Source organism: Oryctolagus cuniculus, chromosome 1, assembly GCF_051225735.1.
Source record: "Oryctolagus cuniculus isolate XC-2025 breed Fujian yellow rabbit chromosome 1, ASM5122573v1, whole genome shotgun sequence".
Classification (NCBI taxonomy): domain Eukaryota; kingdom Metazoa; phylum Chordata; class Mammalia; order Lagomorpha; family Leporidae; genus Oryctolagus; species Oryctolagus cuniculus.
This window is the reverse complement of record NC_142867.1, coordinates 140,780,603-140,792,487: the sequence shown is the minus strand read 5'-3', so window position 1 is coordinate 140,792,487 and position 11,885 is coordinate 140,780,603. Positions and strand designations below refer to the sequence as shown.

At 47.8% G+C, this 11,885-nt stretch overlaps 1 protein-coding gene across 1 annotated transcript; it reads right to left on the bottom strand.

Annotated features, from left to right (window-relative positions):
- Window positions 1-916: 916 nt before the first annotated feature.
- On the bottom strand, window positions 917-10,763 carry FAM240B (family with sequence similarity 240 member B). The gene is made up of 2 exons (XM_051847219.3): window positions 10,621-10,763; window positions 917-1,010 (listed from the first exon to the last, which is right to left on the bottom strand). Exons 1-2 carry the CDS (start codon window positions 10,761-10,763, stop codon window positions 917-919), a joined length of 237 nt encoding a protein of 78 aa, XP_051703179.2.
- Window positions 10,764-11,885: the final 1,122 nt, after the last annotated feature.

Here is an 11,885-nt window from a genome sequence, read left to right as displayed (position 1 = left end):
GCCAGCCCAGGGCACCCGTGAAGGCTGGGCTGCCCTCACTGGCACTCTCTCCACCCCTCATGCTCCCTCGCAGCTCCACAACCTCCTGCTCCTGTCCCACAGTGAGGAACCCCAGACAGAGGCGTTCTCATCACGGCTCCTGTGCCTAGCCATCACGTCTAGGGCTTGTCCAGAGGCTAAAATGAGGGTGACTTTAAATTCTAGAATGTGTCTGGAGCAGCCGGGGCTGCCATCTGCTTGTGCCACCAAAGAAATGACCAGGACAGGTGTGAAGGGAGCTAACACAGGGTGTGCCCCGCCCAACCTCACTAAGCATCGTCCCACATCCGTGCATGTTTCTGAAAAGAGAGAAAAAAAATAATAATTCCGTTCATTGTTAAACCATATGGTGGATCAACTCTTTGAATAATGACAGCTTTATTTCTGCAAGCAGTTGCATTTTTGCATTCACAAATGGGAGAAAGGCAAGGCAAGACTCCATGACTGCCTTCCCAGGACACCTTGAGGCAGCCAGAGGCCTGCCCAGGTCCCCGCACTCTGGAAACTTAAAGAGAAAACATCCAGGTTTGCAAATGAGAAGATGTGGGAATACATTGTGCTACTTGGATCTCTGAGACCTGGGCGTGTTAATTCGGAGAGCTTTTTATATTAGATAACTGGAACTTCCCATCCCATCTGCGGTCGCCCTGCCCTGCGTGTGGAGGATTGAGCAGGATCACAGCTCCCATTAGCACGGGGGCGGTTTCACATGTAAATCCCTTCACAGACAGGGAGCACCAGGGAGTGGCCTTGCTCGGAATCAGCACAACTTGGGTGTTAGCTTTTTCTCTTAGAAAAGTGCCCTTGGTGGCTGGTCCTGGAAGCTGCTGGGGTGGGGCGGGGGCGGGGGCGGGGGCGGGGCGGGGCGGGGGAGCTGTCAGTCCGAGGGCTTTGCCTGCTTTCCCTTCTCATCCGGGTTGTCCAGCATTCTCAGCCTCATCTCCAGCCTCTGCTTCCATTCTTCCCGGAGCCTGAGGGGGGAGGAGGGGAGGGAGAGTGCCTGCGGTTAGTGATCTGTTGCTCCATGGATGTGATTTGTTTTTTTCAAGAATACAGTTTTAGGATTTTTACTTTTTTTTTTTTTACTTTTTTTTTTTTTTTTTTGACAGGCAGAGTGGACAGTAAGAGAGAGAGAGAGACAGAGAGAAAGGTCTTCCTTTACCGTTGCTTCACCCTCCAATGGCTGCTGCGGCCGGTGCACCGCGCTGATCTGAAGCCAGGAGCCAGGTGCTTCTCCTGGTCTCCCATGGGGTGCAGGGCCCAAGGACTTGGGCCATCCTCCACTGCACTCTCTGGCCACAGCAGAGAGCTGGCCTGGAAGAGGGGCAACCGGGACAGAATCCGGCACCCTGACTAGGACTAGAACCCAGTGTGCCAGCACCACAAAGTGGAGGATTAACCTAGTGAGATGCGGCACCGGCCTAGAATTTTTAAATTTATTTTCACTTACTCGAAAGGCAGGGAGACAGAGACAGGTCAGTCCCCAAATGCTCCCAGTAGCTGGGGCTGGGCCAGGCAGAAGCCAGGAGCCCAAAACTCAATCCAGGTTTTCAAGGTGGGTGGCAAGGGCCCAACACTTGAGCCATCACCACTGCCTCCCAGGGTGCAAGTTAGCAGGAAGCTGGTATTGGGAGCAGCACTAGGACTCAGACTCAGGCATTGCAATATGGGATGTGAGTGTTCCAATGGAGTCTGAACCATGGTGCCGAATGATGACCCCTCGCCAGTATTTTTAAAAGAAACCCATAGTTTTTTCTTAAAAAAAAAAAAACAGATAAAGATAAAAATGAATAAGCAAATGGGCAAAAACTATGAACAAGTAGTTTTCCTCCAAATTTAATGCTTCCCAAATTGATATAGGGGTTCAATCTAATGGCAACCAAAACTTTTCTGTCACCATCAACAAATTCATTCTAAATTTCAGATAGAAATTCAAAAAATAAAAAAGGGAGAGAGACGATTAGCCAAAATAATTTTGAAGAAGACGTTGAAGTGATGTGATGTACCTAGGCAATTAGTAAAAATTTAGGCAAGCTGGAATGCCTACCACGCTGCAGAGTGTTGTTTATCTCTGTAACTGCTGGCTTGATGTGCCCACTTTCCCAGGATCCACCTGTCTCATCTGGGACCAGGGTTCATGCTAGGACCCACCCCATTTGTATAGCTGAAGGTAGCACCCCCTATCTCATAAAGGAGTTCGTGAGCAGGGGCAGGACCATACTATCACTGCTATCATTTTTTTCTCTCTTTTTCACGAGCAACCCTCTGGCCCACTCATGATGGCTGTTTCTCTTAGGCATGAATGTGTGTTTATTCCCTCACTGTTAGATCACTCCTGTTCCTATATGCACACCTTAGTGGTCTCCACTTGGAATTTTTATCTCTGTCGGAGACAAGAACCTGGATTGGAAATTAATATGCTCATGCCCACATCAGGAGGACTCGCCATATCTGATTTTGAGATGCAATATAAAGTTTCCCTCTCCAGGGCAGGGTGGCATTGGTGATGGAACAAATGGCTAACGGCACAGAAGAGAGAGGCTGGAAATCAACGCGCACAAATGCAGCTCAGTGCAGGAAGGAGAGTCTTTTTTTTTTTTTTTTTAAGCTTTATTTATTTGGGTGTGGAGTGGGCCAAGGTGCCTGCATTTGAGAGGTAGGGTTACAGACAGAGAGGGAGAGACAGAGAGAAAGGTCCTCCGTCCGCTAGTTAACTCCCCAAATGGTCACAACAGCCAGAGCTGGGCTGATCTGAAGCCAGGAGCAAGGAGCTCTTTCCGGGTCTCCCATGTGGGTGCAGGGGCCCAAGGACTACCTTTCCAGAGCATAGCAGAGAGCTGGATCAGAAATGGAGCAAGAGGTGCCCATGTGGGTGGCGGTGGCCCTGCCTGCGACGCCACAATGCCAGCCCCAGTAGGAGGGTCTTGTAACAAGTGATGCTGCAACATCATGGGTGCATATTAGAAAATGGGCTTAGTGTCTGCAATGGTCTGAGCGTGGGTGTCCTCCAAATTCACGGGTTGAAGTCCAGCTCCTAAAGTGAGGAAGGTTTTACCCTCTGGTCAATAATGGACCAGGATGAGAATGGGAGCCATCTGCTTTCACAGTCTGAGGTTTTGGAGGTTAGGTAGTACATACTGATCATGGGACAACCAGAATATACACAAAAAGAATAAAGAAAACTGGTACTCACCTTAAGTATTCTCTCTTAAGATCTTAAAATGAAAAAAAAAAAAAAAAAAAAGGCCAGCGCCGCGGCTCACTAGGCTAATCCTCCACCTTGCGGTGCTGGCACACTGGGTTCTAGTCCCGGTCGGGGCGCTGGATTCTGTCCCGGTTGCCCCTCTTCCAGGCCAGCTCTCTGCTGTGGCCAGGGAGTGCAGTGGAGGATGGCCCAAGTGCTTGGGCCCTGCACCCCATGGGAGACCAGGAGAAGCACCTGGCTCCTGCCATCGGATCAGCGTGGTGCGCCGGCCACAGCGCACCGTCTGCGGCTGCCATTGGAGGGTGAACCAATGGCAAAGGAAGACCTTTCTCTCTCTCTCTGTCTCTCTCTCTCTCTCACTGTCCACTCTGCCTATCAAAAAAAAAAAAAAAAAAAAAAAAAAAAGAAAAAGAAAAAAAAGAAAAAATGCTTACAGTAGCCCAGTGTACTTTCCTAGGACAGATTCTCAGAGGTAAGATATCACAACTAAGAAACTATAAAAAATTTGAAGGCTCTCGGCACCAAATTGGCTCTAGGAAAACTTCTTATTTAAAATTCTTCTCAATTATGGACCCAAAAAAGATGGCTAGAGAATCATTGGTTTCAAATTACCTGCTAAAGAAGTTCTGCGCCCTAAATGTGTGAAACTGCATTAATACATCAGCCGCTGGCCAGGAGCAGCATGAAAGAACTTTGGCGTTGGAGGCTGGCACTGTGACATAGCGGGTAAACCTCTGCCTGGGGTGCCGGCATCCCATTTGGGCACTGGTTCGAGTCCTGGTGGCTCCACTTCAAATCTAGCTCTTTGCTATGGCCTGAGATAGCAGCAGAAGATGGCCCAAATCCTTGGGCCCCTGCACCCATGTGGGAGACCCAGGAGACCCTGGCTCCTGGCATCAGATTGGCCTAACTCCAGCCATTATGGCCATTTGGGGAGTGAACCAGCGGATAGAAGATCTCTCTCTCTCTCTCTCTCTCTCTCTCTCTCTCTCTCTCTCTCCTTCTGCCTATATGTAGCTCCGGCTTTGAAATAAATATTTAAAAATAGCCAGAGCTGGACCAGGCCACTGTGGACATTTGGGGAGTGAACCAGTGGATAGAGGACCCCTCTCTCTGTCTCTCCCTCACTCTGTCTATAACTCTGCCTCTCAAATAAATAAATCTGTAAAAGAGAGAGAGAGAGAGAGAAAAGAAAAAAGAAATAAGAAATAAAAGGTCTCTGTATTACAAGAGTTGTGAAAGATTTACTGCAGACTGAAGCCAACTTTAGGCTTATAACTATCAGGTTCTAACAATCTAAAAATATTGACTAATAACAGAAAGTATTCCAAATGCAGCTATCCTGATCCATCATTGCTAATTTTTTAAAGATTTATTTTATTAATTTGAAAGACAGAGTTACAGAAAGAGGGAGAGACGGAGACAGAGAGATCTTCTATCCACTGGTTCACTCCCCAGATGGCTGCAATGGATGGAGCTGAGCTGACTGGAAGCCAGGAACCAGGAACCTCTTCTGGATCTCCCACACAGGTGCAGGTGCCCAAGCACTTGGGCCATCTTCCGCTGCTTTCCTGGGTGCATTAGCAGGGAACTGGATAGGAAGTGGAGCAGCTGGGACTCGAACTGGCACCCATATGGGATGCTGACACTGCAGGAGGAGGCTTAACCTACTGTGCCATAGCGCTGGCCCCCTAGATTACAATCTTAATAAGTCCCAAATGAATGTAATTCTTCTTGGTCTCCAAATAGGTTGCTTTTTAGCCTGGTCCATAAGGTAAATAGAAAAAATATTGTGGAACTAGACTTCCAGTACTAGAAAACTGTTATCATGAATGATAGGACTTCTTTGCTGAATTGGATAATAATCAGGCATTTATTGGTTATCTGATTTTGGGAAATCATGATCAAATCACAGTTGTAAGCTGCCTACAGACGCAAGAGGTTGGCAAAAAATGAATAAAAGCAGACTGAGTATCAGTGGGCTAAAACAGAATTTGCAACAGAAAGCATTGCACATTTTCTTATCATTTGCCAACTGTGTGCTCTACAGCTTTATATCAGTGAGATATATAATAAGCATAGGCAGGGATATATGTGTGCCTGCATTTCCCCTGACCCGCTCCTGAGAGCCGCCTGTGCAGCCTCTATCGGCACACCACAGCTTCCATTCGGACTTTCTTTCCTGGCACAGAGCTTCTCCAGCAAGCCTCACAAATATCTCGCCTGGCCCCCGGCTCCCTGGAGGACCTGAATTAACACGTTTGGTGCAATGCATTTGTTCTAGGAATGGAATTTTGGAAATTCTCTTCCCAATATCCGCTTCACTTATTATAGGAACCACACCATTGTTTATTGCCAAGTGGGAAGGATTCAGGACTTTAGGTACCCAAATGACCTTTATATCCTGTCTTAGGAATATTTAGACTGTTTGCTACCCCCTTTCGGTCATTATCTTTATCACTGCGTTGTCATTTCTTTTTGAGTTCTCAGTAAACTGATGAAGACAAAAGCATATGTAGAGGTTTAATTTTGCATCAGAGAATGTTAGCATGAGGAAGACAGTGCTTAGAGATCTGTGCACGTATTCGGAGGAGCCATCAACCAGCATTAAAGCTCAAAGAGAACTTTTTTTTAAAGATTTATTTATCTATTTGAAACTCAGAGCTACAGAGAGGCAGAGGCAAAGGCAGAGAGAGAGAGAGAGAGAGGTTTTCTGTCTGCTGGTTCACTCTCCAGATGGCTTCAATAGCTGGAGTTGAGCCAATCTGAAGCCAGGAGCCAGGAGTCTCCTCCAGGTCTCCCACGTGGATGCAGGGGCCCAAGTGCTTGGGCCATCTTCTACTGCCTTCCCTGGCCACAACAGAGAGCTGGATCTGCAGAGAAGCAGCTGAGACTTGAACTGGCACCCATATGGGATGCTGGCACTGCAGGCTGTGGCTTTACCTGCTATGCCACAGCACCGGCCCCAAAGAGAACATTTTACCTTTAGCCTAGAAAAACTGGGCTCACTTTTCAAATGGAGACCAAACAATGTGTGTATTGTATATAATTTTAGAGTCTTCTGGTTTGTGGAAGAGTTGTAGTTTATATCTAGGAACATGGACTCCTTGATTACATACTTCAAGAGTTCATGGAAAGTAGAAATAAAAGATATGTTTATATTGTTGCAAAAATTTTTGAAATCCACATATAGTTTTTTTCCCCACAGACTTTTTGGAGACCCCTCATAAATGTGGATTTCAGGATTTTTTTCACAATATTAATGTATCTTTAAAAGTTCATTTATTTTCCTTTTATTTGAAAGACAGACAGACAGACACACACACACATCTCCCATCTGCTGTCTCATTCATCTGCTACCTCCCAGGGTGCACACTAGCAGGAAGTCGGATCAGCAGTGAAGTAGCCGGAACTCGAATGAGGCACTCTGGTTTGGGATACAGGTGTCCCACACAATGACTCAGGCTGTTGTGCCAAAGGCCCATCCCAGCTTATCTTTAATTTCATTTTCTACTAACTTTTTGAAGTACCCACGTATGAGGCTTAACTAAAAAGCTGGATGTTGCTTGTGAGATTCTTAAGTCACAGTCAAAATGTCCTTATTAGGAGCCAGCAAGGATCAACCAGACCCATAGGTAGACTTTTTTTTATTTCAATTATATAATAGACATTAAATACATGTGCCCATTTGATTTCTCCAAAAATCAGATTTGGGGAAAACAACTGAAAAATAATGGCAGTACCATCGTCAATCATTACTTAGGAGTGGCTGCGGGGGAGTGTGGTCTTGCCTCCAGTGCAGTGCGGGACCCAGAAAGCTGGCAGCTAACTCAATCAACTGTGCTCCCCCAAAGCCAAGTATCTTAAAGCTCTGCATGGGGTACTTGTGTTGCTATCCTATTATCAAAGGAGCAAGTTAAATAATAATAATTTTGTAGTTGACTGAATCCTTGACCTTCCAATTCAGATCTCGGTACTCCTCTCCTAACCTCCATGCTTTTGTTTTATATGAAAAGGCAGATGGTGGCCCTGTGTGGTAGAGAACCTGCCCTCACAGCTATTTTTTCATAGATGGCCCTGCGCTCGGCTTCCTTGTGACCTGCAGCTCACTGCAAGGGTCACAGGTTGGAGCCTCCGTCAGCACAGGCTTCGGCTCTCTGACCTGACTGATTCAATTTACAGCCACATTTTCTGCCCCTTCACTTTGAATGGAAACACTAATAAACTTTTCTCTCTGCTCTTTCTGTATAGACTAACTCTTGCCTTGTAAGCATTGAAATGGTGATTAATTTGACCAACAGATTATGAGTCAGATTTCTTTTTGCTTGCAGCTGTAAGGCAGGTGTGAGAGACAAGGGAAGTGGGTGGTCTTCCTTCTTAGGCTACCAGATTCAAAGTATACCTGACACTGCACTCTGCTGGATTCTGAAGAGGTATTTTGGAGACCATATATATATATATATTTTTTTTTTCTGTAGACTCTCTACACTATGTCTCAATTATTGCTCACTTGGCCCTGGGTGTCCACAGATTTATCATGTGAACTGAGATACTTTTGAAAATAAAAGGAAACACGATCAATAATGATACCGGAATGATAGATGTGCACCTAGACCGTGCCAGGAAACCAGGCAGCTTGGACCCTCATGGGTCCTGGCTATGGGTCCAGCATACACTGCCAACTTCTCCAGGGGACTGGAGAAGTGTTGTTCTAGCCAGACTCAAAGAAAGTAAGAAGGGTTCCAGGTCCAGGGGCACCTGCCCACCTTGCGATCTTACCTCCCCAGGTCCTCTGCCAGATACCTTCCCTCCCTCTCTGCCAGTGAACTCACAGGTGTGGGCTAACCACATTCCGCTCAGCTCTGCACCTTGCTGGGTTAGCCCAGCAGAGGGAGAGGGATTCCAGACATTATTGGCTTTGGTGGGGAACTTTGAGGTTTTTGTCCCTACTGTTGACTCAGAGCATCTCTTAATCGCATAGTGGGTTGGGTTGGCCTTTCATGAATGATGGCTAGAATAAAGAAAGATGCGGGTGTTATGTGTTTATGTGTTGGGGGTTGGGCACACGTGTGTAATGCTGTTGGGCAGACACAACCCACAGGGCTGGAGTAGGGGCCCGGGGGTTTATAGCATTCATGTGTCTACAAATGCATACTGCAAGATTATTATTTTGTTAGGACAGTGTTTCAGACTGCTCGCTCAGCTCAGCAGGGATTTGTACAAATGTGCTGACATTCTGGCTCTGATTTGAAAACCTTTAGATTCTTTTTCTGAGGGCTACATGTATATTGTTTTGTGCACTTTTTTTTAAGCAAAAGTAAAAGCAAAACCTCCAGGTTTTCACCCATTGCTTACAGAATTAATCTGATTTTTAAAAAAATTTGGCATTGATAAAGGCAACAGCTCTGGTTGGTGGGCTCAAGACCCGAGGAGACCACAGGAGGTCGCCCCTGCACCTGCTCCTTGTTCTGTGCAGTGCGGCAGCTCCGTGTCTGGCCTTCGACCTGTATTTGGGGAAGACAGTGGTGAAGTGTCCCATAGTGAGCTCTTTGAAGATTGATTCCTTTGGCTATCAAAGGTAGAGAAAAACGCCCCAGACTTCAGAAGGAAACCTAGGCCGGGGCACATGGGAACCTGGAGAAGGAAAGAATGGGCTCTGTGGACCAATGTAACTGCCTGCCTTTTTTCTCATAAAGTTATTTTAATTGCAGAATGGCATAGTATACAGTGTCACTGTAGAAGCTTTGGGAGGTTAGGAGAACATACACACAGAAGTGGCCATCCCAGCAGTCAAAAATAGTCATTCTTCATGTCTTTGTATGTGCTCTTCTACTCGTTACCCATACTTATAGACCATATACAGGGACCTTAAAAAAAAAAAAAAAAAAAAAAACCTGGCATGGTGCATACAGCCAGCGCCTGTGGCACCAGCATCCCGTACGGGCGCCGGTTAGAGTCCCGGCTGCTTCTCTTCTGATCCAGCTCTCTGCTATGGCTTGGGAAAGCAGCAAAAGATGTCCCAAGTTCTTGGGCCCCTGCACCCATGTGGGAGACCCGAAAGAAGCTCCTGGCTTCAGATCGACGCAGCTCTGGCCGTTGCAGCCATTTGGGGAGTGAACCAGTGGATGGAAGATCTATGTTTTTCTGTTTCTCTCTCTGTAACTCTGCCTTTCAAATAAATAGATAAATCATTAAAAAAAAAAAAAAAAACAACTATGCATGGATTTCCAGGGGGCTTGGGGGCACCAAATACCTTATTTTTAATTCCGTTTTCTGTGAACTCATTGAAGTACCCTCTTTCCCCTACATGATCGTGTTGCAATTTTTGCTTTTCATCCAGGCCTCAGGGCTCCTGGAGAGGAAGACGCCATTAAGTTCTCACAGCTGGCAGCAGAAGGATGGCAGGGACCACATGAATGAGAGTCCCACTCCCCTGAGGCTCTCCGGGACTGGTCGCTGTCACACAGAAAAACCTGGTTCTGCCCACCAGGTGGTCTGGAATGCGGCTCTCCCTTGGGTATGGAAATAAACAGACCTGTCCATATTTATAAGTTATTAATTCTCCCTCAGGGATGACTTTATTGTCACACTGCGAGAGCGAAGTCCTGCTGACTTCAAAGGTTTCAAGGCCAGGGATGCTGCTAGCATCTCACAGAGCACAGGACACCACCTCAACAGCAAAGCGTGCGGGAGGCTGCCTGGCTCTGCTACAGACGGTTACAAGGCACCGTGTCCTGTATTTGCCAGGTTTTATGAGGTTTTCACATCTTAAAAAACTTGCTGATGTGGGAGAGATTCCCCCCTTCAGTTCCGGCCCTTTCTGGGAGACAGCACAAGCTTCAATCTCCAAACCTGCCCGTCCAGGGCGTGTAGCACCATGCTCCTCCGACCTAACTCTCACGAACTGAATTCAGTGTTTCCTCTGTCCCAGACCACGCTGGGAGCAGGCACCAGGTCTCAAGAAACCACTCCGACAGCCTAAAACCTTCTGGAATGATTCCAATCAGCCAATTCTAAGCCACATATTCTGCCCGGTCTTGCTATTCCCATGGAAAACCCAACACAGGCTCTGGCTTAGGCACCAACCCCACCCCCCCACCTCGCCCCACCCTTCACCCAGCTCCTCTGCAATGCTTCCCCTTTGCCCCCCCCCCCCCAGGGCATGGGGCGACCCCCTCTCTGGAACCTGTGTGTATCATAAAGGTTTTCCTTCCGAACCTTGTCCTGATTTCCACCTCTAGCCGGGCAGCCTCATGGTACACGGCCAGCACGTACGGTTCTTAGAACAGTGAGCAATGCCTCAAATTCAGTGCCTTCCCATCTGGTGTATTTCTGGGCAACCTTGGTTAAAGGTAGCAGGGAAGCAACCCACGTACTTTCTCAGGGCGCTTCGTCCCTGGCGATCTTCCTCCAGTGCTCGGTAGCAGGTCTGTTTGTTAATCTCTTTTTCCCAGAAGCTTTTGAGTTCATCGCAAGTTTCGCAGCAGAAGACCTCCCGGCGGATGTACTGGTTGTTCATCCCCTGGAACAGACAAGAAAAAGCCAATCCCAGTCCTCCAAATAAAACCACTAATTTTGGAGTGACAGCGAGATAAGTTTCAAAACGGGCACTATGCCTGTAAACACAAGGCAGGCTCATAGGCTGAGTGTGTTTCTTCAACAGCAAATGTGGATGGCAATAATAATTAGGTCAGAAGGCAGGGGGTAAGCTATGGCTGCTGGTGCAAGTCCCAGCTACTCCACTTCACATCCTGCTCCTGCTAATGCACCTGGGAATGCGGCAGAGAATGGTCCAAAGACCTGGGCCCCTGCCACCCACGTAATCCCCTGGGAGCTGGCTCAATGTACACTTAGTGTCAGATTAGGAGACTGACAGCTGGAATCACCCCGTGGCCTGCTAACAAAAGCTAAGAGCTGGAATTTGATGTAGCTGTGCCCTTCCTCGGAGTGGGCACTGCTCGCGAGCACAGGTGGGGCACCTGTATGTGTCCCACGAAAGCCCTTGTATTTGATGTGCACACGTTTTTACTTGTTACCTGACCACCACCCATGTGCCGAGTCTCCATGGTTCCCTCACGCACGTACACGCAAAAGACTGCAAAATGAACCCCTCCCTGCTTGCCTGTGGCCTTGGCAGGGCCTCAGCCCTGGCTGGAGATTGAACAGAGACCCGCTCCCCACTTCCCTGCTGCGTGTCCCTGTCGTCCCGTGTCAGCTGCGTGTCCCTGAGTCAGCCCAAGGCCTGGAGGTGCGAGCGGAGCTTAGAAAATGCTTCAGGGAAAAAATTAGCTTTTGCTGTTTCTAAAAATGATTTATTTATTTAGGTGTTTGAACGACAGAGGGTCAGCGCTGTGTGTAGCGGGTAAAGCCACCGCCTTCAGTGCTGGCATCTCATAAGGGTGCCGGTTCGAGTCCTGGCTGGCCCACTTCTTATCCAGCTCTCTGCTATGGCCTGGAAAGGCATGGGAGATGGCCCAAGTGCTTGGGCTCCCGCACCCCTGTGGGAGACCTGGAAGAGGCTCCTGGCTCCCAGCTTCCGGTCAGCAAAGCTCCGGTCATTGCAGCCATCAGAGGAGTGAACCAGCAGATAGGAGACCTCTCTCTCTCTCTCTCTCTCTCTCTCTCCTTCTGCCACTCTGTA

What these genes read in the sequence shown, in the direction of transcription:
- FAM240B (XM_051847219.3), bottom strand. Translation starts at nt 10,763, where the DNA reads ATGAACAACCAGTACATCCGCCGGGAGGTCTTCTGCTGCGAAACTTGC. An exon ending in GGACGAAGCGCCCTGAGAAA is followed by an intron (nt 1,011 to 10,620) that starts GTACGTGGGTTG and finishes CTCCCCCCTCAG; the next exon opens with GCTCCGGGAAGAATGGAAGC.